The 26,557-nt window shown below is 48.3% G+C and overlaps 3 protein-coding genes across 5 annotated transcripts in view; 2 read left to right on the top strand and 1 right to left on the bottom strand.

The window, feature by feature from the left end:
* GOLGA1 (golgin A1) overlaps positions 1 to 114 on the top strand; it is a 44,303-nt gene extending 44,189 nt beyond the window's left edge. Inside the window, exon 24 of the mRNA XM_075905693.2 lies at positions 76 to 114. Within this exon, the coding sequence (XP_075761808.2) occupies positions 76 to 99 (24 nt within the window). The 3' untranslated portion in view covers positions 100 to 114. The remainder of the gene's footprint in view (positions 1 to 75) is intronic.
* Positions 115 to 3,175: 3,061 nt separating this feature from the next.
* PPP6C (protein phosphatase 6 catalytic subunit) lies at positions 3,176 to 12,683 on the bottom strand. The gene is made up of 7 exons (XM_075905702.2): positions 12,549 to 12,683; positions 9,929 to 10,024; positions 9,192 to 9,257; positions 8,220 to 8,361; positions 6,351 to 6,430; positions 5,029 to 5,238; positions 3,176 to 4,112 (listed from the first exon to the last, which is right to left on the bottom strand). The coding sequence occupies exons 1-7, from the start codon at positions 12,621 to 12,623 to the stop codon at positions 3,864 to 3,866; spliced, it is 918 nt and encodes a 305-aa protein (XP_075761817.1). The 5' UTR covers positions 12,624 to 12,683; the 3' UTR covers positions 3,176 to 3,863.
* Positions 12,684 to 12,723: 40 nt separating this feature from the next.
* Positions 12,724 to 26,557, top strand: RABEPK (Rab9 effector protein with kelch motifs). 3 transcript variants are annotated; one of them, XM_075905699.1, is made up of 8 exons: positions 12,724 to 12,809; positions 16,870 to 16,932; positions 17,289 to 17,446; positions 18,323 to 18,475; positions 19,406 to 19,567; positions 22,260 to 22,409; positions 23,772 to 23,921; positions 26,223 to 26,557. In XM_075905699.1, exons 2-8 carry the CDS (start codon positions 16,874 to 16,876, stop codon positions 26,531 to 26,533), a joined length of 1,143 nt encoding a protein of 380 aa, XP_075761814.1. In that variant the 5' UTR covers positions 12,724 to 12,809; positions 16,870 to 16,873; the 3' UTR covers positions 26,534 to 26,557. The 3 variants fall into 3 exon arrangements, with proteins under 3 accessions (XP_075761814.1, XP_075761816.1, XP_075761813.1); XM_075905698.2 differs by lacking the exon at positions 12,724 to 12,809 and adding an exon at positions 12,813 to 12,963; XM_075905701.2 differs by lacking the exons at positions 12,724 to 12,809; positions 19,406 to 19,567 and adding an exon at positions 12,812 to 12,963.

The following is a 26,557-nucleotide window of genomic DNA, read 5'->3' on the forward strand; positions in this document are numbered from 1 at the left end:
ATCAATGCAATCAAGATCAATTGATTTTTCCAACATTTTCTCATGCAAACTTTTTTTTTTTTTTTTTTGTAATAGAGAAGACATAATTGGACACTGTAGAGGGATCAGAGAAGCCACCACTCAGGTACAGTTTTATCCAAGACTTGAAAACTGTCATTTTAATACAATTACTGCCCTAAAAAGAACCTGCTGTAAATGAAGTGTATCTACTAGATTAACAGATCAGTAAATGGTATCACACTACATGCATGAGCTGAGATAGTGGCAGCACCTAGAATAATCACACCACTTCTTCCATAACAGTTTACAGAAATACCATTTGGAGTTGAGCATTACACAATTGAGGGGGTCAGTCTAGAACAGGGTTTCCCAGCCTATGGGTCAGGACCCAAATATGGGTCTCCATTACATTTCAAAAGGGTTGCCAAGTGTCTCTGTCCTCCTCCATTTTTTAATTGCGTTGGGTCACCAAGTCTTCCTGATTGTCAAAATGGGTCCCCAGCTACAAAAGGTTGGGAACCGCTGGTCTAGAACAAGGGCAGGCAAAATTCGGCCCACAGCCTGGCCCACCAAACCACCGCATCTGGCTGCCACCGTCTCACAGTTCAGTGGGAGCCTTGGGGAGGCTCCCTGCCTGCTGTTTCCCTGCACACCGCTCACAGCAGCTGGTTGTGGGGGCCATGTGCTCTTTGCATGCTGTCCCCACCCCCAGCACAATCTCACAGGTCCCATTGGCTGCAAACCAGCCAATGGGAGCTGCCTGGGCCATGCTTGTGGCATAGGCAACACCCTGTCTCCCAAAGGATGCACAGCTTACAAAGAGCATATTGCCCCCACAGCCAGGGGCTTTGAGTGGCATGTGGGGACATGGTCTGCAGGGAGCCTGCTAGAGTCCCCCAGTGGGTTGCTGGCCTGGAGCCACCTAAGGTAAGTGCCTGTCAGTTAGCACCTGCACTGGACACCCCCTCTCTACTACATCCCAATTCAATGCCCCAGGTCATAATCCACCCTCTGTACCCTTGTCCCAGATCACAATTTTCTCTTGTACCCATCCTTGCTCCTGGTCTCTGCACTCCATTTTCCTACCTTGAGCTCTCTTCTGTACCCAACCGCTATAGCAGACTCTACCCCTCTTTCATTAATCTCATGGAAGAGTACAGCCCTTGACCACTTACCAAATTCTTAGGTGTGCTCCCCCCTCAAAATTGTCCACCACTGACCCAGAAACAAAGTTCCATGTTTGAATGGTGTTAGGACATAGGTATTCAGGCCTATTTATTCTACCAGTGAAATACACAGAGAAGTTTTGGAATTACAGTTCATCTGCAAGTTCAGTTCTCATGCTAATGGGCTCAATTGGGACGAGGGAGGGCTGGGCCATTACCAACCAAACATTCAATGAAGGTGCAAACAGCTCTTTAGGTAGATTTTTTGTGTTAGTATCCCCCCCCTACTGACTTTGATCCTTATCTGCTTTATTTTAACTATCCAATCTCCAGGTAATTACTGATTGCCTATTCTGCCTTCCTGTTTTTCCCTTTGATTTTTTCATAACCTCTGCTCCTTGTTTCCTACCCTCCCCCACCTTTCTTTTTTTCCTTCCCCCTTATTTATTTTGGGTCTGCACATCCTAAACTCAAAACTCTGGTTATCTGAAGAAGTGGCCTGTACCCACGAAAGCTCATGATACCATCTACAGGTTTTGTTAGTCTGTAAAGTGCTACCAGACCAGTTTTTGTTTAAGTATAAATATACAATGTAAGACAGAATTGGTGCAAGAGGAGTTTCAAGTAAACAAAATTAATTTTAATCACATATCAAGACGTAAATGAATTTCCAGTGTTCCACAATTATAGTTGTCAGATTCACATTCTTGTAAAACAAAAATCCTCCTCCCCAACTCCCAAATTATTCCAAGATTCAAGGCATGGATATTTCAACTGTTGACCCAACAAAGCTAAGAAAAGTCTTCAGAGAATGAGTGTGCTTCTATTTCAGTTTATACCATTTACAAAATTATAGAAATCAAGGTCCAAATCCAAGAAAAGTGCACTTGTGGGTTTCTGTACCACATGTGAAATCAATAGGAATCCAATGAGTCTACCTGTCCCATGATCCTTGCCAGATCTACTTATAAATTTAGTGCCTTGCTCTTCATTTATATGAAGTCAAAAAGATCAGATTGTTAAAGAGTAAGTTATCCTATGAAAATAGCATGTATGTTCAAAACTACATAAACTGTTTTACTTTTGCCTGGCTTCACCAGAATACTTCTGAAATGTTAGGAAAGTAGTGACAGTGAAAGGGAAATAGCACATTCTTAAATCCCAGTGAGATTGTTAACTTGAGCCATTAGAGATGCTATAAATATACAAACTGTAAACTGAGTAAGAATGCAATAGAACCCTTTGGTAGTGCCAGGACTTGTTCCATACCTGTGACTTACAAGAGTCTGTCCAAAAAGTTAAATTATGTTTCAAGACCGCAGTCTTGGACTCAGAAGTGTTTTTACTTGCACTCAAGAATTAAAACTTATAAATTAAAATCTCAACATTTTCTTTGGTAGGAACCTGTTTACCCACTGCCAACTCTAATTGCTTTCCAGCTGTTGAATCTTTGCTGACACTATTAGATGCTTAATATTGCGATTTTACTACTGAGGCTTTTTCCAAAATTTCAATATGGAATTAGGTATTTTAGGCACAACCACTTAAGTTCTCCTCTGAAAAGTAATTTCAAGAGTGGTTTTGTGGACTTCCCTATTTGTTTCTCATTGACCTCTAGATCAAATCCATTGTACAAATATCCCTTTTACCTAAAATCAAAGTCAAGATTGGTGTGGTATTCAGAAACAACCTAAGCTATTACAGTTACAACAAGGTTAAACAATGTTGTTAATTTACAAGCAAGAACAGGACCCAGCTCGTGTCTCTGCTACATTAGTATTTGCAGAGTCAATAACAGAAGTGACAAGCAATAACTTATTTTAGTATGTAAGTGACATCTATCCAAGGAGTGGCTGTAATGAATCATGTCATTTCTATACATTCAGTTTTCAGAAGAGAACCACTCTTTTAAAGTTTGTGTCCAAAACATAGTATCGTAACATTAAGATCAGTTCTATAATTGATAGCCAAAGTAGTTCTTACTGAGGAGGAAAGAAGACATGCTCACATCAACAAAGTAGGAGTTTTATTTGCAATATTTAACCTAGGAGGTGGGTTTCATTTAAGATATGACTTTATTAAAAATACAAGATATGACAAATCAGAACAATTATTATAATGTACAAATTCAATAGCTGTAGCAGTTTTTTGTATTTTTATTGGAATCCTTAAAAAAGGGGGGAGGGAGAGACAGCCCTTTAGACCATTTTATTTTCTATTCACTTAAAACAAGATCTAACAAGGACAATTGAGTTTTACATCTTGTACGTGTGTACACAGCACAATGCATTTACAGTCCCATCGTGCACACTAGGCAATAACTTTGCTGCTGAAATTTCTTTAAACTTACCAAACAAAAACCTGAATGATATAATGGGATCAAAATAGTTCCGATTATGATTTTTTTTTTTGTAAAGGGAAAAATGTCTCACCTGAAAACAGAACTATACAAGAACTATGTGCAGCAGAATACATGTCAGACATTTCACAAGCACTCTCAAATGAGGGAGGGAGGGCACATGGAGGGGGAGGAGGAAGTCTAGACACACTGCTACAGACACCATAATACACAATACATTTAGATAATTTAAAAATAAAAAAAGGCAAGAGGCAGCATTTCAGCAGCAAAGTGCTCAATAAAAAGGATATAGAGGAATAGTACAAGGGAATGGGGGAACAGTAGGAGGGGAAAAGATCTCAAAGGAAATATGGTGTTGTTGTTCTAGGAGGAATTACACGTTCTGAGTCTGGAACTGCACGGAACAACTTTGGTTCTCTTGTATTTACATCTTTAAAGACCATGATTGATGCAATATTTCCACAACGGTAACAGTAATTTGGAGCAGACCATACTGTTACCAGCTTCTCATCAAACATGAATTTATAGCCTTCATGTACTAGCTGATGTGCTCTGCAGATGAGTTTTAAGTTGTTGATATGAACAAACTGTAAATTTAAAGAAAAACATTTATAGTAAATAGTTATACTTAATACTTAACTGTTCTATATCCCCTAAAATGTTGCTCTGTCTCAAGATTACAATATTTTACTCAAGGAGAAGAGGTCTGCTAGGCAAATCTGCAAAGTCTTCTACGGGATCGCCACTAAGTTGAACTGCAGATGAGATACTATTTATTTCAGACCCCTGACTTTTCCCTCAAACTCCTGAGACCTACCAAATTGAGATACAGGTTGAACCTCTCTAGTCCGGCATCCTCAGGAGCCAGAGAATTTGCCAAACCACAAGAGGTTAATATTGCCTGGCAGCATTACCAACACTTCCACTGCTTGCTGGGCTCTTAGAAGACATTGAGAGGTAAATTAGAGCTAAACAACAGCACAGAACACAGAGCCAGGACTGGTGGCTGTAAAACTTTATGGGACTGTGGGAAACTTGGCCATACCCCTGTTGACAGACCAGAGAGAGATGCAGCCTATAGGCTTTTTTCCCTCTGCAAAAAATACTAATCATGCTGCAGCTTAGAAACCAGTTAACCAGTCTGAAATGCGTTCGTACTACCAGTGGCACTATAAATGGACATGGAGATTAAGGATGTTAAAAGGCAGGTAATTGACTAAATGAATACTCGATATTTGTAGGTTCTGGTGTGCAAGGGGAATGTGGGGAGTGTCTCTATCCTTCTCAGTCAGGGGCCACATCAGTGAGGGTTTTGTTGGGTTTTTTTGCTTCTTGCTTGTGTGCAGACCCCGACTGATTTTTCTGTGAATGGACTGTCCCTGACCAAAAAAAGGTTCCCCACCGCTGCTCTAATGGCACAACAGAAGTATGAAGCTTAAAGCTAAGCAATGTTTTAGTTTATCTGCTCCCTCAATTTTACATTCTCTATTATGGTGGCTTTACCTCATTTGTGACCTTTGCGCCAAACAGCCAGCCCGCTCCTCGGGGACTAATTGCCCAGGTATCAACATCTTCTGGGTCAGACCAGACAAGGTCACAAAAAGCTCCTTTGTGAGGAATTTCTTGATTGCGTTCAATGGTTCGAATTTGATCCAGTGTCTTGATGTCAGGAGATAGGCCACCGTGTACACAGAGAATCTGCTCATCTATTAACTAGGAGAAAGAATAGAACCATAGAAAAGCAGAGCTGGAAGGGACCTCAAGAAGTCATCTAGTTCACTCATCCATGTCGAGGCAGGACTAAGCATACTGAGCCATACCTGACATATGCCAGGAGAGGCCTCACCAGTGCCAAGCAGAGCAAAGCAATGCCTGTAACTTACATACAACACTCCTGCTAGAATTCTGGGGTGCTGTAGCCTTTCACCACCAGCAATGTGCCACATTGCTGATTCATTCAATTTGTGATCCACTATCACCTCCAGATCTTTTCCAAGAATATGACTACCTAGTCATTTGGTATAGTTCTACATCTGATTTTTTTCTTTCTTTGAGTACTTGCACTAGTCTTTACTGAAATTCATCTTGTTGAATCCAGCAATTCAATAATTTGTCCAGATCATTTTGAATTATGATCCTGTCCTGCAGTCGCTTATACCCATCCCATCTTGGTGTTGTCTGCAAGTTACAGAATCGCACACATCACGATTCAAATCACTAATGAAATCATTGACTGCACCTAGGACAGACCCTCTCTCCCCCCACTCCATCACTCTAAATAGATTTCTCCCTTTTGACAGCAAGCCACTGATAACTACTCTGAGGACAGTATTTCAAGCAGTTGTATGCGCACCTTGTAGTAATTTCTTCTAGGCCATATTTCCCTAGTCTGCTTATGAGAATGTTATGCAGGATTGTATGAAAAAACACCTAAAAGTTAAGATATATCAGTTCTCCCCATCCACTAGTCCAGGATTCATGTAAAACCTGAGATATTTTTACTTTTTAATTTCAATCTGTCTCTAGATACAGGGTGTCCCCGCTATATGTCCAAAATACATTAAAAAAAAGTGTGGACTTCCGTTTGCATGAATTGGTCTTCTTTTGCACGACAGGAAGTGCAGGCAACGGGAGGACTTAAAACAAAACAGTTCCCACAAGCGTCAACGACACTAGTGTGGAACCAATGTATATCATGTTGACTTACAGCGGGGACTCCCTGTACCACAAACATGACAATTAAGGGCGATTTAGATGTGTGCCTAGTGAAATAATAATGCAAAACAATCGGCTTTAGATATTTTTAAAGCAAGTTTAAAACTTACAGCGGCTACTGTGAGCATATCAAAGACTTTGGTACAGTATCTCCAGGCATTTGCATTTCCGTATTTGGTTTGGCACTCGTCTGTTAAATAGAAAAAAAGATGTTATTGTTTGACATTTTTTCCTTGATTCTGTTCAGGAACCCCCCCCCCCCCCAAATGTTGACACTAAAACTTGAAATCTCATAAATAAATGAACAAAAAATAAACTGGTCCGTCAGATGGGAGCACTCACTAGTTCAATGAGAGAGGATTTTTCTTATGACCATCTGACCTCTCCATTGGCAGCCGTCTTCTCGTTTCTTGCACACTCGAGCATTATTTTTGCACAGGTTTCCTCCCATCTCAAGGTGACTAAAGGTGTAGCCTCCATCAGAAGTTTCCTATGCCCCATCCACAACTCAAATCTCTATTTAATTCACCATGAACAAGTCCTTGGTTGAATTCTTGTTCAATGAAAATAAATCAGATGCTACTGGGATGATTAAATAGGCCAGATGCTCTTATCACAGTAGCTTTCTTTGGTTTAGAAATCAATATGCTCCAAACGATGTTAGGCCATTAAGGAGACCGAACAGACAAATCTTAAGGATTGTTTTTAAAATAAAAGACGTTATTTCCACAAGAGATCCACCTCTCATAACTGACCTCTCCTACTACCCGAAAGCAGCCACAGTGGTGTAGCCTGGTCCTATCTATACAGGCAGAGCCAAACCATGCCTTACATTTTTGGATCAAAGAGGGGGAGCCTCAGTTACTAAGTTCTAATAGATCTGGATAACTCGGACCTAGCAAGGAAGGATTCCTTAGACATAACGGATTAAAATGAATACCCATTTCTCCTCAGAAGCAAATCCATTTGTGATTATATATCACTTGGGGCACGTATTGGATTTTGGAGGATTCCTCAGGTCTTGTCAAAGCTTTGGAACTACAATTAAGTTTTCAGGTAAACTCACTCAATTTATATTGTCTGCACTACTGCCCAATACTAATCACATGTTCATTCAATACTATTGTCACATCTACTGCACCAGTCGTGACTTACCAGATAAGCCATCTTTGTTACCAAACTGATAGGATTAGAATTAAAATTTATTACGAGCCAAACAGCAAATTCTCAATATTTTGTTCTTCTACAGCACTTCTCATCAGAAAATACAAAAGGACTTCAAATAGTAAAAGCTCAACTCCCATATCAAGCCCCTTATACAAATTTCACAGATAAGAAATTTGAGGCACAAAGGTTATACTGCAAGTCAGTGTCAGACGCTATGTCTAAACTACAGGGTTTTGTTTGTTTGTTTTTTAAAGTGGCCTTTTTTAGAAAAACCTTCACCTGCGTCTAGACTGCCACCACGTTCTTTCGAAATTAAATCGAAAGAACGTGGCTTTTTTCAACAGCGGTAAACCTCATTTTACAAGGAAGAACGCCTTTTTTCGAAAGAGCTCTTTCGAAAAAAGGCGTTCTTGGCTACAAACAGGGCTTTTTCGAAAAAGTTGTGGCTATCTAGACGATCTTTTTCCAAAGAAGCTTTTTCAAAAGATTCTTTTGAAAAAGCCTCGTTCGAAAGAGGCTTGTAGTCTAGACGTACCCAGAGAGAGAACTAGAATTCCATCCAAATTAGAGCACAGTCCATTTCAAGACTGCAATTACTGTAGCATAGAACGGGGAATGTTCTTTTACTATTTGGCAGTGTATAAATTCAGATTGGCGTACAGTCCTGATTAATCCTATTTCTCAATCCACTTGGCCTCTTAATTGCGTATGCTTTGTATTCACAATTAAAATTGCCCAAAGAAAGGACAGAATGAGCTCACTGCATTTTTGTGACATTAACCACAGCTCAGCAACCGTTTATAACGACTTACCATAAAATCCATATACTTGTGTTATCTGCCTGCTCTCATGATTCCCTCGCAAGAGTGTGATACGATCAGGCCATTTAGCTTTTAGTGCAAGAAGGTAGGTGAAAGTCTCCAGACTATAGTAACCTCTGTCTACAAAGTCACCCTGAAAATTTAAAATATATGGAAGAATAGTTTCAGGAGTGCAAACAGTAGTATCTCTATTTATAATTCTTTAATTTGCAGACGCCCATAAAGCACCATTGCTAAAAAATTCTGAGAACATCTTAAAGAAATGTTTAACTGGAATGTTTAACTGGATATCTGAAATTTTACATTTTAAAAAAATTAACCATTGTTTTTGTGATTCTTATGTTCCCATTCATCCAAGAAATGTTTCAGGGTGTTCTTTTTAGCTCCTCATATTTAACTTTCCCTCTACTGCCAATGTAAGCTAGAGCTTTTAGATAGTAGGCTTTAAAAAAAAATGTATTTCCTTTTGTGTGAACCAGCATTACCTATTTCAAATTTTAATGGACAAAATAAAAGCCACACACATTAGCCAAGTGGAAGAGTAAATTTGGGAGTGAAAAGAAGTTTACATGCTAGAGAGTTAAAAATGGAAACTGAAAACTAGCAATGTAAAATCCTGGTTAATCAGTTAACTGGTTAAACATTACATTTAACTGGTTAAACGGGATCCCACGGTTGGGCTGGAGCAGCAGCCTTGCTCGCAGCAAGGCAGGGCCCAGCTTTCCACAGTACGAGCTGCTCTGATGAGGCTGGAAAGGCCCCTGCCCAGGGTGTGGTGGGCCTGGCCACCAGTTAACCAGTAAGACACACTCAGTAAGGGTGATGCTTGCTGGTTAACTGGTGACATCCCTACTAAAAACAAAAACCAAAAGGAAGTTGAGGGTTTTGTTTTTTTAATCGGTGTAATTGTACAGGTGCTTTCCTTACACTTTTTTGAATGACCAACATCCAATATGTACATACCATAAATATGTAGTTTGTGTCAGGAACCTGACCTCCAGTTCTGAACAGTTCACACAAGTCATAAAACTGGGGGAAAAAAAGGTTTAAACATTAAGGCTTCTGTTATCATTGTTAGCTAAGAGTGTATTAGTACAATTAATTGGAATGTACCTAGGTTTAGGCAGAAATAATCTTTATTTTTAAAAAAAATAGATAAAAATAGGTCTAAACAAGTTCCACTGTACAATTATGGGCTGAAGGGACATATTTCCCATTCATCCTCCTGGTGTTAAAAATCCACATTAACTGCCAAATTAAGAGAGCAGCTGCACACTGTGCTAATCCTGGATTCAATCCTGCAACCCCTTTGCATAAACATGCATCAGCTTCAAATGGGAGTTCCCTCCTCCTGGGACGAGGTCCCTATTAGCACTGAATAGTTCAGCAACTGCAGTCTAAGTAACAGCAGTTCACAGATGATCACTGAAAGTGAGGATCGTTCTGCAGCTCTTCTTATTCTGTGAGGCTGGCCTCCCAAAAGTACACTACGGGAAAATTATAAACAGTAGGTTTTCCTTCCACTGTGCAAAAGCAGTGCACACAGAATATTGCAAATTATTGAACGTTCAGTAGTTAGTTCTGCTTCCCCAACCACATATTTAAAATACTCCTCACCCATCTACCTTTCTAAAAATGTTTGCAAGTGACAGACTGCTCTTCTCTAGAAATATAACATGCAAGCAGTTGCGCCACTTTACCTGTCCATGTATGTCTCCACAAACTGTAACTGGCGTAGATACTGGCTGTACATTTGACTCTTCGAGCAGCAGGTCACACACATAATCACATAAGCGCTACAGAAAAAGAAGTTTACACTGATCAGGCTGAGGTTTTTGTGCATTGTAATATCAAGAAATAACAGATTTATAAATTATTTGCTTTAGAATGTATTCAAGTCTCTAGACACCATGATCATGATCAAATGAATTGGGATCAATGTTCCCTCTAATTTTTTCTATCTATGTGTGGATTTTTTTCATTAATGTGCAGAATAAAATTTGTATGGGCTCCCAGGCATGTGCAAATTTAACATCCCTTAGTGCACAGCACATGTAATTGACATGTGTAACCACTGAAATGTTCAGTGGTTACACACAGGGCAGCAGCCAGCGCGCCAGGAGGCGGCATAGGGTGGTAGGTGGCTCTCTGGGAGTTGACTTAAGCCGCTCCCCGCGCATACCTGTTCCCCCCACCACCCTATGCTGCTGTCTCTGATAGAGGCAGCAGTGCAGGGCAGCAAGCAGCTCCCCAGAAGCCAGACTGGGAGCTATGTGCAGTCATTTGGATTACCTGTTAAAACACGTACACTCTTACAATCTTAATGTGCACCACTGATAGAAACAAAACCTAGGCATGAGCGCTCTGCTAGTCAGCTGGGCAACATATTAATCACCCCTGAGCAGATGCACATGCACATCATACAGGGAACACTGCTTGGGATGATAATAAATATGTAAGAAAATCCGTTACTAGCTAAACATTTTTTTAAAATTAAGTGTGTGTCAATGAATAGAGCAACAGTTCACAGAATGAGTGCATCTTAGGTTATTTAAATGCTATATTAAATTGCAGTTTTGCTCTAAAATTTGAAAGTCAGATTGCCACTATTTCATGTTTATTTTATCAATGGTTTCTGTATTAGATATGCTCAGCTAACAAGGAAAAAAGTTAATTTCCATCTGCAAAACTGCAAAACCTAAAACTCATCCTGAGATCAGAGACTCAAACTGGATTCTTTCCTGCTCACTCACCGATCAATAACTAAAGTCTCACTTACGCCTGTGCAACCCCATGAACAGTGCCATGGTTCTTCACAGGTGGTTCACAGGTATAGCTCACTAAAACTTAGAAAACAATTCCACTGATGATGTACAAAAAAAGAAAAGAATCCCCCTCACACATTCAGGCATGCTGACTCCACTAATTCGTAGAGGGAAAGAGTACCGCATACTTATTTTTGCAGGACTCTCAATATACAATGATTAATGGATCAGTTCACTTTTAATGGTCTCCCGCAGTGTTTATCTACTACTTATGTTAAACAAGCTGTTCCCACCTACTAGTTAACTGTGACACTGTGGGCTTGTAGGCATTACCACTGGTGTTGGTATAATTTGTGTCGCTGAGGGTATGAACAACATGTGATATAAGTTACACTGTAAGATGTTCTTAGGTTTAAGTACCCATTCTCCAGATACTTAATGATGCTCTGTGTCACACCCCCTTCCCTTTTTCTTTTTTTCTCCCCCCCTCCTATTTATTTCAAGTTTTCATATCCCCTACTCATAACTCCAGTCATCTGAAGAAGTGGGCTGTGCCCACGAAAGCTCATGATCCCATCAACATGTTGTGTTAGTCTATAAAGTGCTACCAGACCATTTGTTTTTTTTTTCTGTAACAGACTAACTCGGCTACCCCCTGAAGCTCTTGTAAGTACCAGTGTGGTTTTATTATGCCACCTCTCCCATTAACATCACAGTATCCTCACCAGAGGTGCTACAGTTGCATAGCTGCAATAGTGCAGCTATCTCATTGTAGAGATTTTAGTAGCCCTCTGAGTATTTTTCCCAGATCTGAAGAAAAAAAAAAAGCATCTGCAGAACAAAAACTAGTGTCTTTTACCATAATAACAGCCCTACTGGGTCAAACCAAAGGTTCATTTAGCCCACTATCACATCTTCTGACTACAGCCAGTGCCAGATGAATTCAGTGGGAACAGACAGTAACATAATCATCTGAAAAAGTGGGTTGTGCCCACAAAAGCTCATGCTACCATCTACAGGTTTTGTTAGTCTATAAAGTGCTGCAAGACTATTTGTTAAGTTTACTCATAATCATTGAACAATCCATCTCCTGTTGTTCATTCCCAGCTTCTGGCAAACAGAGGCTAAGGGCACCATTCCTGACTACCCTGGCTAACAGCCATTGATGGACCTGTCCTCCTAAACTTGGAACCATTATCACCTTCGCCTGCACAACACCCTCTGGCAAGGAGTTCCACAGGTTGTGTATAAAAATACTCCCTTTTGTCTTAAACCTGCTGCCTATCAGTTCCTGTGGTGGCCGCTGGTTCTCGCCTGGGAGTAAGTGACGCTTCCCTGGGGGCTCCGCTGTCAGTCTGGCGGTGCAGACTGGGGGTCCCGCAGCGCGTTCCCAAGCTGAAGAGCCCCCGTCCGCTCGGGCTCCCCGCCGGCCCCGCTTCCTCGCACCCTGGGGAGCTGCCGGTCTCTCTCCAGGGCGGGGCCAGCGCGTTGCTGCCCGGGGCAGGCCGGCCGGGGAGGCGCCTCCCGCAGCCCGCGGGGCCCCGCCCGCGCTCACCTTGAGGTCGTTCTCGGGCAGGTACTTGCAGAGCCGCGCGATCTCAACGTACTTATCCAGGTCCAGAGGCGCCATCTTAGCCGAGCAGCCGGGGCCGGAAACGGGAGCCGGCGACTTCCGGGGGCGGCCGAGCCCCACTACCGCGGCGACGGGCCGGAAACGAGGGGCACTTCCGGGGCGGGAGGCCGGAAGTCGGTCAGCCTGAGCGACCCGGGGGCCAGAAGCGGAAGCGCCCCGCCCCCACAGCCTTCCAGCGGGCAGGTGCCTTCGCCTCCGCGCCCCGCGCGCTCTGCCTCAGCCCCTGGCGCGCGGCGCAAAGCATGCCGGGAGCCGCGGGGCATGCCGGGCAGCGCGCTCGCCGCGCGGGGGGCGGGGCGGCGCTGTGAAGCGGCTCCGGGTTCCCCGCCCCACGGCGGTGAGCGGGGGGGGCCGGGCCGGGCCGGGGGGGCCCAACGGGCCGGGGCCGATCCAGGCGGCCGCTCCTCCGCCTGCGCAGCGCCCGCCGGGATGGGGGGGGGGGCGATTCCCCTGCCCGCACTGGGGGGGGAATGGGGGGGGCAGATTCCCCTGCCCGCACTGGGGGGGATCGGGGGGGGCAGATTCCCCTGCCCGCACTGGGGGGGGAATCGGGGGGGGCAGATTCCCCTGCCCGCACTGGGGGGGGAATCGGGGGGGGCGATTCCCCTGCCCGCACTGGGGGGGATCGGGGGGGGCAGATTCCCCTGCCCGCACTGGGGGGGGAATCGGGGGGGGCAGATTCCCCTGCCCGCACTGGGGGGGATGGGGGGGGCAGATTCCCCTGCCCGCACTGGGGGGGGCAGATTCCCCTGCCCGCACTGGGGGGGGAATCGGGGGGGCAGATTCCCCTGCCCGCACTGGGGGGGGAATCGGGGGGGGCAGATTCCCCTGCCCGCACTGGGGGGGGAATCGGGGGGGGGCAGATTCCCCTGCCCGCACTGGGGGGGGAATCGGGGGGGGCAGATTCCCCTGCCCGCACTGGGGGGGGAATCGGGGGGGGCAGATTCCCCTGCCCGCACTGGGGGGGGGATGGGGGGGGCAGATTCCCCTGCCCGCACTGGGGGGGGGATCGGGGGGGCGATTCCCCTGCCCGCACTGGGGGGGGATCGGGGGGGCAGATTCCCCTGCCCGCACTGGGGGGGGATGGGGGGGGCAGATTCCCCTGCCCGCACTGGGGGGGGAATCGGGGGGGGCAGATTCCCCTGCCCGCACTGGGGGGGGAATCGGGGGGGGCAGATTCCCCTGCCCGCACTGGGGGGGGAATCGGGGGGGGCAGATTCCCCTGCCCGCACTGGGGGGGGATCGGGGGGGGCAGATTCCCCTGCCCGCACTGGGGGGGGGATGGGGGGGCAGATTCCCCTGCCCGCACTGGGGGGGATCGGGGGGGGCAGATTCCCCTGCCCGCACTGGGGGGGGGGAATCGGGGGGGGCAGATTCCCCTGCCCGCACTGGGGGGGGAATCGGGGGGGGCAGATTCCCCTGCCCGCACTGGGGGGGGAATCGGGGGGGGGGCAGATTCCCCTGCCCGCACTGGGGGGGGGATGGGGGGGGCAGATTCCCCTGCCCGCACTGGGGGGGGGATCGGGGGGGCAGATTCCCCTGCCCGCACTGGGGGGGGGATCGGGGGGGCGATTCCCCTGCCCGCACTGGGGGGGGATCGGGGGGGGCAGATTCCCCTGCCCGCACTGGGGGGGGATGGGGGGGGCAGATTCCCCTGCCCGCACTGGGGGGGGATGGGGGGGGCAGATTCCCCTGCCCGCACTGGGGGGGGGATGGGGGGGCAGATTCCCCTGCCCGCACTGGGGGGGATCGGGGGGGCAGATTCCCCTGCCCGCACTGGGGGGGGGATCGGGGGGGCAGATTCCCCTGCCCGCACTGGGCGGGGGATCGGGGGGGGGCGATTCCCCTGCCCGCACTGGGGGGGGATCGGGGGGGGCGATTCCCCTGCCCGCACTGGGGGGGGGATCGGGGGGGGCAGATTCCCCTGCCCGCACTGGGGGGGATCGGGGGGGGCAGATTCCCCTGCCCGCACTGGGGGGGGGATCGGGGGGGGGGCGATTCCCCTGCCCGCACTGGGGGGGGGGGGGGGGGCAGATTCCCCTGCCCGCACTGGGGGGGGGGGATCGGGGGGGCAGATTCCCCTGCCCGCACTGGGGGGGGGATCGGGGGGGCAGATTCCCCTGCCCGCACTGGGGGGGGATGGGGGGGGCAGATTCCCCTGCCCGCACTGGGGGGGGGGATCGGGGGGGGCGATTCCCCTGCCCGCACTGGGGGGGGGAGATCGGGGGGGGCGATTCCCCTGCCCGCACTGGGGGGGATCGGGGGGGGCGATTCCCCTGCCCGCACTGGGGGGGATCGGGGGGGGCGATTCCCCTGCCCGCACTGGGGGGGGGATGGGGGGGCAGATTCCCCTGCCCGCACTGGGGGGGGGATGGGGGGGCAGATTCCCCTGCCCGCACTGGGGGGGGATCGGGGGGGCAGATTCCCCTGCCCGCACTGGGGGGGGAATCGGGGGGGGCAGATTCCCCTGCCCGCACTGGGGGGGGATGGGGGGGCAGATTCCCCTGCCCGCACTGGGGAGGGATGGGGGGGCAGATTCCCCTGCCCGCACTGGGGGGGGATGGGGGGGGCGATTCCCCTGCCCGCACTGGGGGGGGATCGGGGGGGCGATTCCCCTGCCCGCACTGGGGGGGGAATCGGGGGGGGCAGATTCCCCTGCCCGCACTGGGGGGGGAATCGGGGGGGGCAGATTCCCCTGCCCGCACTGGGGGGGGAATCGGGGGGGGCAGATTCCCCTGCCCGCACTGGGGGGGGAATCGGGGGGGGGCAGATTCCCCTGCCCGCACTGGGGGGGGAATCGGGGGGGGGGCAGATTCCCCTGCCCGCACTGGCGGGGGAATCGGGGGGGGGCAGATTCCCCTGCCCGCACTGGGGGGGGAATCGGGGGGGGCAGATTCCCCTGCCCGCACTGGGGGGGGAATCGGGGGGGGCAGATTCCCCTGCCCGCACTGGGGGGGGGATGGGGGGGGCAGATTCCCCTGCCCGCACTGGGGGGGGGATGGGGGGGCAGATTCCCCTGCCCGCACTGGGGGGGGGATCGGGGGGGCGATTCCCCTGCCCGCACTGGGGGGGGATCGGGGGGGGCAGATTCCCCTGCCCGCACTGGGGGGGGATCGGGGGGGCAGATTTTCCTGCCCGCACTGGGGGGGGAATCGGGGGGGGGCAGATTCCCCTGCCCGCACTGGGGGGGATCGGGGGGCAGATTCCCCTGCCCGCACTGGGGGGGATCGGGGGGGGCAGATTCCCCTGCCCGCACTGGGGGGGATCGGGGGGGGCAGATTCCCCTGCCCGCACTGGGGGGGGATCGGGGGGGGCAGATTCCCCTGCCCGCACTGGGGGGGATCGGGGGGGGGCAGATTCCCCTGCCCGCACTGGAGGGGGGGAATCGGGGGGGGAATCCCCTGCCCGCACTGGGGGAGGAAATCGGGGGGGGCGATTCCCCTGCCCGCACTGGGGGGGGGAATCGGGGGGGGAATCCCCTGCCCGCACTGGGGGAGGAAATCGGGGGGGCGATTCCCCTGCCCGCACTGGGGGAGGAAATCGGGGGGGCGATTCCCCTGCCCGCACTGGGGGGGGGATCGGGGGGGGCAGAGTCCCCTGCCCGCACTGGGGGGGGATCGGGGGGGCAGATTCCCCTGCCCGCACTGGGGGAGGAAATCGGGGGGGGTGATTCCCCTGCCCGCACTGGGGGAGGAAATCGGGGGGGGTGATTCCCCTGCCCGCACTGGGGGAGGAAATCGGGGGGGGTGATTCCCCTGCCCGCACTGGGGGAGGAAATCGGGGGGGGTGATTCCCCTGCCCGCACTGGGGGAGGAAATCGGGGGGGGTGATTCCCCTGCCCGCACTGGGGGGGGAATCGGGGGGGGAGGGCGATTCCCCTGCCTGCACTGGGGGGGGAATCGGGGGGGGCGATTACCCTGCCCGCACTGGGGGGGGAATCGGGGGGGGCGATTACCCTGCCCGCACTGGGGGGGGAAATTGGGGGGGGGCGATTCCCCTGCCTGCACTGGGGGGGGAATCGGGGGGAGCGATTCCCCTGCCCGCACTGGGGGGGGGAATTGGGGGGGCGATTCCCCTGCCCGCACTGGGGGGGGAAATTGGGGGGGCGATTCCCCTGCCCGCACGGGGGGGGGGAAATCGGGGGGGCGATTCCCCTGCCCGCAAGGGGGGGATCGGGGGGGGGGATTTCCTGCAGGCCCCAGAGGGTTTTAATGTGACTCTGGCTTTGCTTCCTTTGCTCAAGACCCATGAGGCCGAAGGCCTTGCCAATTCTGGAGCCTGGAGATGTTCCCCAAAGGGGCACGTGGTCAGTACATCTGAGCATTTTCCCATTTCTCCTCAGCCTCTCCCATTACTGTCGTTTGTTATTGCGTCATGACCCCAGTTATCTCACTGGAGTCTGTGGGTCAGATTCCCCCATTAAACCCTGATAACCCATCCTCCTCCTAGCATTTTTGATGAGCCTATGGGTTCAGATCAGTGTGTGGGGACTGTATTCTAAACTCACTTTTCCCCTCATTCCCCTGGTCCAGGAGTGGTTCACACCCTTCTCCAGCACAGCACTTGAGTATTGATTGCACTACAAATATCCCTGTCCTTTCCTCCCCAAACTACTTTGTGCACTCCAGGCCTGATTCTCATGCCTGTGTTTCCCTGTTCTAGGTACAAGCTTGTCCCTCAAGGAGAAAGGCCTAATGCACGCGTTGGCCATAACTGCTTATATTTGCCTTCAGCCCCAACTGCTGGGAAAGGCCAAGTGGTCATTGTTGGGGGAGCAGACCCCAGTGGCAGTTTCTCTGATGCCCACATCATAGATCTGGGTAAGAGCAGGAAGCATTCAGCAGTTTTGTTGCCTATTATGCTGTCTGTCCTTGGAAACCAAAACGTCTGTTCTATCCTTGCTGTGTTTGAGGAAGAATGGATCAGATCCATGAAAACACTTCAGTGGGATGACAAAAGCTGTGATTAGGCCTAGAAGCAGTAACACGGTTAATTCCAGCAGATCCACACAACAAACTTACAGCTGCACTGTATCTGGTGACGATTATCAGTCTCATCTGGCAGGAGAACGCTTTCCTGTTAGGTTAGTAACTTCACCCTCTATGGTAGCTGTGTTGGTGGGATGGGAGACATTCTCCTCCCCCAACATAACACTATCCCCACTGGAGGTGTAAGTCAGCATAACTACATTGCTTGGGGATGTGGATTTTTCACACCCCAAGTGATCTAGTTCTATGTAGACCAAGCCTTAAGTGTTACATCCTCTCCAGATGGATGAAGGGCTCAATCCTGCTGTTGCATGGGTCTGCATATGGTTGTGGATGTAACTGAAGGATCGGAGCCTAGAAGGGAATAAAGTTTCAAGTCTGCATTTTCTGGACTTGAATCTCATGTCTGTGATCTGAGCTATGGACAGCCACAGTCATTTAGTTGGGGGATGAGAGAGGTGAGCTAGGAAACATAATGATGAAAGATATTCTGTCACTTGTTTGTATGCTGGGGTGTATTTATGGGGACTCTTTCAAGTTTTAGTCTCCATACTCAATAGGGAGATTAAATTGTGTTTATTTTGGCAAACGTGTAACTACTGAATTTTGTAGTGGTTACATGTTTACATGCGGAGCCCGGGGCGGGGCGGCAGCATTACTGTAAACATCAGTGTTGTAAATGGAGCTCTGTAATTCCCTCCATTTCAGATAGACACCAATGGTCAATGCCTGGTTGGATGGGCCTGTTGCCTCGATACGAACATGCCACCTTCATTCCCACTAGCAGCCCCACTAGCCTCTGGGTGTTTGGAGGGGCTGACCAGTCTGGAAATAGAAACTGCATTCAAGTGCTGAATCTAGGTGAGTGTGTGGTAGAATCCACCCATCTCCAGTCTTCTCTTTCTTTGTTGGATTGTTGCACATGCACTTGTTATCCACCTGAGAAACTGTTTGAATTACCTGGTTACGTTTGCAATGTCCAGGTTACAACTTCAAAAGCTGTATTTACAGGCTGCTGATTTTCTTTATTTCTTCCTAGAAGTTTTAAAGACTAGCTAGGATCAAACCTATGATTTTCTGAAAGTGCTGTGTTCCCCTTGGGTTCCTTGCTGCGGGCAATGCACTGTTCTTAGTGCTTCACAGCAACAAATCCCCTACCTGATGCCAGCAGGAGCATTCTTGTGTCAAACAAGTGAGTCCTGCCAGAGGCAGCTCAGCCCACCATGCAGTTTAATGTAGGTCATTTGAGTGCGATGTAGCGTGGTCTGCTCTGCATGGGTATTAAAGAGTCTTGGAGGTGTTTGCCCTGGAGTTAACTAAAATTCCTCTCCCTTTTCTATGGCTTTGTGTGCCTGTTTTCAGCCTGTCTGTTGCCTTCCACTACACGTCTCGACTTGTGCAATGATAAAGATTCACTGTACAAATATCAAGGTGTGGAATAAATACAAAAGCTCTCTAGGATTAGTGGGAAGTCCCAGCAGCCATGCTTGATTTCAGTGTATAAATACATTCCACAAAGTCAGTTGTGGTTATGTAGATGGGATATAGCATTTTGTCAGGTGCTGTAAACCTGAATTAGGCACGTGCAACAAATTGACCTTTCATTTGCAACTTGGATTTTTTCCCTCATTTCCCAAAAGCCATTTTTTGCCATGCTTGATTTTTGCTCATCACTGTGGTTTGTGCTTAATAATTCCTCGTCGAGTCAATTTCAGTGCTGAAAAATTCATATACACAAGGTAACTTCTTGTTATATATTTATGAACAATTATCATTTCCTCTTTTAATTAGGCACAGGAATTTGGGAAAGCCCTCAAGTGATTGGGACTCAGCCACTCCCTAGGACGTACCACACATCATCAGCGGCTATAGGAGACCGGCTTTATGTGCTTGGAGGGGGAGATAAAGGAGCAGAGCCCGTTAAAGATGCACAACTTCATGTGTTTGACACAAGTAATAATATAAGTTAAATAACTAATGTTTTCTTACACTGAGTTAGAATCATAGAATCATAGAATAATAGGACTGGAAGGGACCTCGAGAGGTCATCGAGTCCAGCCCCCCGCCCTCAAGGCAGGATCAAGCTCCGTCTACACCATCCCTGACAGATGTCTATCTAACCTGTTCTTAAATATCTCCAGAGAGGGAGATTCCACCACCTCCCTTGGCAATTTATTCCAATATTTGACCACCCTGACAGTTAGGAATTTTTTCCTAATGTCCAATCTAAACCTCCCCTGCTGCACTTTAAGCCCATTACTCCTTGTCCTGTCCTCAGAAACCAAGAGGAACAAATTTTCGCCTTCCTCCTTGTGACACCCTTTTAGATATTTGAAAACCGCTATCATGTCCCCCCTTAATCTTCTTTTTTCCAAACTAAACAAGCCCAGTTCATGAAGCCTGGCTTCATAGGTCATGTTCTCTAGACCTTTAATCATTCTTGTCGCTCTTCTCTGTACCCTTTCCAATTTCTCCACATCTTTCTTGAAATGTGGCGCCCAGAACTGGACACAGTACTCCAGCTGAGGCCTAACTAGTGCAGAGTAGAGCGGCAGAATGACTTCACGAGTTTTGCTTACAACACACCTGTTGATACAACCTAGAATCATATTTGCTTTTTTTGCAACAGCATCACACTGTTGACTCATATTCAACTTGTGGTCCACTATGACCCCTAGATCCCTTTCCGCCATGCTCCTTCCTAGACAGTCGCTTCCCATCTTGTATGTATGGAACTGATTGTTCCTTCCTAAGTGGAGCACTTTGCATTTCTCTTTATTAAACCTCATCCTGTTTACCTCTGACCATTTCTCTAACTTGCTAAGGTCATTTTGAATTATGTCCCTATCCTCCAAAGAAGTCGCAACCCCACCCAGTTTGGTATCATCCGCAAACTTAATAAGCGTACTCTCTATCCCAATATCTACATCATTGATGAAGATATTGAACAGTACGGGTCCCAAAACAGACCCTTGAGGAACTCCACTTGTTATCCCTTTCCAGCAGGATTTAGAACCGTTAACAACAACTCTCTGACTACGGTTATCCAGCCAATTATGCACCCACCTTATCGTGGCCCTATCTAAGTTATATTTGCCTAGTTTATCAATAAGAATATCATGCGAGACCGTATCAAATGCCTTACTAAAGTCTAGGTATATGACATCCACCGCTTCTCCCTTATCCACAAGGCTCGTTATCTTATCAAAGAAAGCTATCAGATTAGTTTGGCATGACTTGTTCTTCACAAACCCATGCTGGCTATTCCCTATCACTTTATTACTTTCCAAGTGTTTGCATACGATTTCCTTAATTACCTGCTCCATTATCTTCCCTGGGACAGACGTTAAACTGACCGGTCTATAATTTCCTGGGTTGTTCAATGATTCATTGTCCACTTGAACTGAAAGCTTGCGTGGTACAGATACAAAGACCTGGAAATGGAAATAATACATAAAGAAGTGGGTAATAGAGTATTGTGTATTATTAGACACTGTTTTTTGGCTGCAGGTTTAAATTAGATTAATGGGCTTCCCCCCCATCTGAAGCTTATCAACATCACACGGGAACTTGGTAGTACCTTCAGTGGAAAGATCTAAGAGAAGAGTGTCATTGGCATTGCCGGTCAGGATTGAGGTGCATTGTCAGAATCCTCCAACTGCAACCACAACTTGCTGTAGTAGCCACTCTCTTTTAGTAGAAAGAACATCATATGTTGCTCACTTCACTACGAAGGGACAATACATAGAGCAAGAAAAAATATTTTTTGTCTATTGCACCAGCTGCATGGAATTACTTCTAGAAGAGATATACAAATAGCTACATTTCTTTGCTGAGTATGTGTTAAGAATGTTAAGAGTCAGGTAACTGGGTAATCATGTAGTCGATACAATTTGTATCGACTACACGATTAGTCAATAAGGGAAGGCGGTCGGTCGGTAAGAGAAGGCAGGTCCAGGACCGTTTTGGCTCTGCATTTTAAACGTAGTAAGAGCCGGCCTGGCTTTTACTACATTTAAAATGCAGAGCAATAGCAGGGGTAGCTCCTGGCCTGGTGCAAGCTGGGACTGAGCCTGGCTTGCTCAGTCCCGGCTCACACCGGGTCCAGTAGCCCCTGTCTATGGGGGTTCCATCGGGGGCTGGGACACCCCCCCCCCCCAGCCCCTGTGGACAGGGGCTGCACTGTAGGATGCAGAGCAACCTCCTCTGCCCCCCACCTTGTTCTGCTGCCTCTGATAGAGGCAAAATGCAGGGCAGAGGTGGGCAGGTGGCATCATGGAGATGGTGCTAGGGGCACTGGCTTTTAAGCTGGCTCCCCCCAGAACTGGCTCCTGCTTTACTCCCCTTCCTTTGCTGCTTTTGATACAAAGACAGGAAGGTGGGGTGGAATGCAAGTAGTTGAATAGTCGACTCGACTACCTGATAAGCCTAGGCTTATCAGCTACTTGACTACTTGCTTACATCCCTATTATTTATTTCAATTGCTTCTTGCAATAATCCCAGAAACTAGACTCTTGAACTTCATTGTTATTTATTTAAAAATCGTCACACTTGGTCTAGAGGTCCCTAGACCTGGGTTTCTGGTTTATTGGCTTTACAGAGCTCCAGCAACTCATTACGTAATCATATGTATTCCCATTTCTAGCCACTTTGACTTGGTCACAGCCAGAAGTACATGGTAATCCGCCCTCACCTCGGCATGGCCATGTAGTGGTTGCAGTTGGGACCAAGCTTTTCGTACATGGTGGATTATCCGGTGATACTTTTTACAATGATCTGTTCTTCATTGATATAAGTAAGTATATGAAGTAGCTATCACTGTATTAAATAGTGTACTGCAGCTTTGGGAGAGACCATCTCTTACAAAACCATTACAATAATTATTGTATACGTGCAGTAGATCTGCTCAAAGGTAACTGGTTGGTGCTCTGGGCATGTTGGTTTTGTTATCATGCTGACCCTGCATTTTTTAAGTAGGCAGAAATCCTATTGGCTTTGGCGAGAGATCTGTAACACAGGTCTAATAGATTGGGATTTGTGGTAATGATCCAGAAGTGTTTGTGCAGGCCACATGTATATCAAAGCCAACAGCCAACTTGTTACAAGCTAAGAGATGCAGGCATTTCTGTAACATGGCTATGGAATTAATTACTATCTGGCGTATCTAAGCACTGAATGTATGTTGCCGTGGGGGTTCTTTTGACTGTCACTGTCAAGTGGTTTTTCAGCAAAGTGTCTGAAAGCCTGGCTCCCATATTTCTTTCATAAATAGCTGCAGTAGCATATTCTGTAAATAAGAATTAAAACAATGCTCTTATCTTACTGTATAAGGCACTCTCATGAGTCAGAATGGCCGTGAAAGCATTATCCTTTCCTTTGAGGAGAATCTCAGAGTTATAAACACCTGGAGAATTGAATTGGTTCATACCCCGGAACAAAATATTGTGATTATTCTTTTAAAAGTTTATAACTGAACATTGATTTAATACACCCTTGAAACTTTACCATCAGAAGGAAAATGTGCTTTTCTTCATCTTAATTTAAATGAAACAAACACAGAAAAAGTTTCCTTGTCAAATCTGTTTTAAATGTCCTTGTTTTTAGTAGTTGACGTTTAACCATACGGTATTTGTGTTTTTAATCTCTGCTGCTGCTTGATTGCATACTTCCATTCCAGATAAGGCTCATGGTTGACAAGTCAATGCATAACTGAGGTTCTGTTGTAATATAGACTGGTGCTTATGAACTGGTTGCTCCCCTGTTATATATGGGAGAACATTCTTAACCAGCTGAGCTCTTGATACTTGGCAGCTGTCAGTACCACCAGGAATTCCCATGCCATGTAAAGAAAAAAATCTAGCACAGCCCCACCAAAGGAAAATCTTTGTGTTCCCCCAGTGCTACCACCTCAAAAGGATGCAGAAGAGTGTTATAACTCTTGTTCAGATCCAGAAAAACCAGCAGTCTTAGTAGTAGCCTGAGCCCTTACAAGCAAAGCCCAAGTGTGACTGCTTTAAAACAAAAGCAAACCCAAAGATGGGTCTGATTCTCCCAGAGGGTTTCAGACCCTGCCCAATGGTTGGCCCTTCAGTGTGAATAAAGAGCCGTTTATTTCAGTCTGTAAAATGTAGCTATTAATTTATTTTTCTGCCTATAGATCACATGAGATGGGAAAAGTTACCAGCTGCTGGTGATGTCCCAGAAGGCCGGGCAGCCCACTCAGCTGCTGCCTTTGGAGACCATCTGTATATTTTTGGTGGAATGGATGCAACTGGGGCACTGGATACAATGTATAAATATCACATAGGTGGGAAGGGTTTTTCATAAAATTCCACAAAGGTTCCCTAATTACCGTATGAAATTATAAAAGCAACAAGGAGTCCTGTGGCACCTTATAGACCCGTGGTCACCAACCAGTCGCTCACGAGCTACTGGTCGATCTCGAGGCCTCGACCAGTCGCTCGTGAAGCGTCCTGTAAGCCCCGCCCCCATTTCCCTCCCACCCCCCAGAAGTCCCGCTACTTACCTCTAGAGAAGACAGAGGTAGTATTGGCTTCCGGCGCACTGGGGTTTGGCCCCGGGGCTTCCCGGCGCGGGGAGGGGGTTGACGCCTGGACAAGCGCCTGCGGGGCTTCCCAGCGCGGGTAGGGGGGTCGGCTCCCTGGGCAGGCGCGCGCAAGGCTTTCCTGCACGGGAGGGCGGCGGGGGGTTGGCCCCGGGGCAGGTGAGCGCACGCGGGGCTTCCCTGTGTGGAGGGGGGAGTTGGCCCTGGGGCAGGCGCGCGTGGCTTTCCCTCCGCGGGTGCGGGGGTTGGCCCCCTGGGCAGGCGCACACGCGAGGCTTTCCTGCACGGGGGTTTGGCTCCGGGGCAGGCGCGCACACGCGGGGCTTCCCTGCCTGGGTGGGGGGGGTCGGACCTCTGGGCAGGCGCGCGCGAGGCTTTCCTGTACGGGGGAGGGGGATGGCCCCGGGGCAGGTGAGCGCGCACGGGGCTTCCCTGCGTGGGGGTTTGGCCCCGGGGCAGGCGCGCACGGGGCTTCCCTGCACGGGTGGGGGGGTCGGCCCCCTGGGCAGGCACGCGCGGGTTTCCGGGGGGGAATGCTGGGAGGAGAGAGATGCAGGGGACTCTTTGCCTCCACTGGCATCCCGCTCCCCTGTCCCCACTCCCCTGTCCTCAACTACAGAATGCTGTCTCCATTCCTGTCCCCACTCCCCGAACTCTGTCCCCAGCTACAGAACTGTCCCCACTCCCTAAATTCTGTCCCCATTCGCGTCCCCACTCCCCGAACTCTGTCCCCACTCCCCGAACTCTGTCCCCACTGGCACTCTGTCCCCTGCTGCAGAATCCTGTCCTCTGCCCTCCCAGCACCCTGTTCCCTCTCCCCTGCCTCCAGCCACAGTACTCCGTCCCCTCAAAATGTATAATTATAAATGCTTCATTTTAGATTTAAATAGCATGAATACAAAACAGACCATTTATTTCATAACTATAAACACGTGATTTTAATTGTATGTATCACATAATTTAAAAATAAACTGTTTATCAGAGTGTGTAAGTAAGGGCTGGGGATAGCAAGTGATGGACAGGAGGAGAATAGAGAGGGCGGGGCTTCAAGGAAGGGGCGGGGCAGTAGATCTTTGCCTGTTCTGAGATTTAAAAAGTGATCTTGAGTGTAAAAAGGTTGGAGACCACTGTTATAGACTAACAGATTTATTGGAGCATAAGCTTTCGTGGTGAAAGACCCACTTTGTTAGATGCATGTAGTGGAAATTCCAGAGGCAGGTATAAATATGCAGGCATAAGAAAAGAGTACTAATTGAGAGTAAGGCTAGAGATAATGAGGTCAATTCAGCCCCACTTCTAGCAGCTGATGTGGATGTGTGAACACCAAGGGAGGAGAAACTGCTTTTGTAGTTGGCTAGCCATTCACAGTCTTTGTTTAATCCTAAAATGATAGTGTCAAATTAGCAGATGAACTGTAGCTCTGCAGTTTCTCTTTGAAGTCTGTTTTTAAAGTTTTTTTTTGTTGCAGGATGGCTACTTTTATATCTGCTACTGTGTGTCCAGGGAGATTGAAGTGCTCTCCTACAGGTTTTTGTATATTACCATTCCTGATACCTGATTTGTGTCCATTGATTCTTTTATGTAGGGACTGTCCAGTTTGGCCGATGTACATGGCAGAGGGGCATTGCTGGCACATGATGGTGTACATTACATTGGTAGATGTGCAGGCGAATGAACCCGTGATGGTGTAGCTGATCTGGTTAGATCCTGTGATGGTGTCGCTGGTGTAGATATGTGGGCAGAGTAGGCACCGAGGTTTGTTGCAGGGATTGGTTCCTGTGTTAGTTACGTGGTGCGATGTATGTGTAGATTTCTGAATCTATTGAAATCTATGGCATTTCTCCAGTTCTACACTGGCATAATGGTATACGGTCAATCCATATCACCCTCCTTTTTTTTTTTTTTTTTTTTTTGAAGGGGGTTATAACATTGCAGACTAGTCCATAATTTATGATGCTGTTATCCTCATTCTTTTTGTTAGCCTCATTTTTTGTGAATTTCAAACTGATTTCGTACTGAGTTTTCTGTCTTTTTTAACTGCAGAAAATCGACGATGGACACTATTAGAATTTGATTCTCCTTTGCCCCCTGGAAGGTTGGACCATTCCATGTGCATCATTCCATGGCAAGTACGTGTCAATGTGAAGAACAGAGATTCAGAAGCTGTAACCAGCCAAAACAAAATTGGGAAGGAAGCAACTGAAACAGTCAGTGATGAAGGTGACTCTGATCAAAAAAAGCAAATAGGGAAAGGCTTTACAGAAGACAAATTAATGTATTTGTTTTTAATATTTGGTGGTATGGATACTCGAGGGGAGATTCACAGGGACTGTATAGTGAATCTGATTAAGTAATAAAACCAGAGTACTCAAACTGTC

Source organism: Pelodiscus sinensis, chromosome 23 (genome assembly GCF_052426305.1).
Source record: "Pelodiscus sinensis isolate ZL-2025 chromosome 23, ASM5242630v1, whole genome shotgun sequence".
Lineage (NCBI taxonomy): Eukaryota > Metazoa > Chordata > Testudines > Trionychidae > Pelodiscus > Pelodiscus sinensis.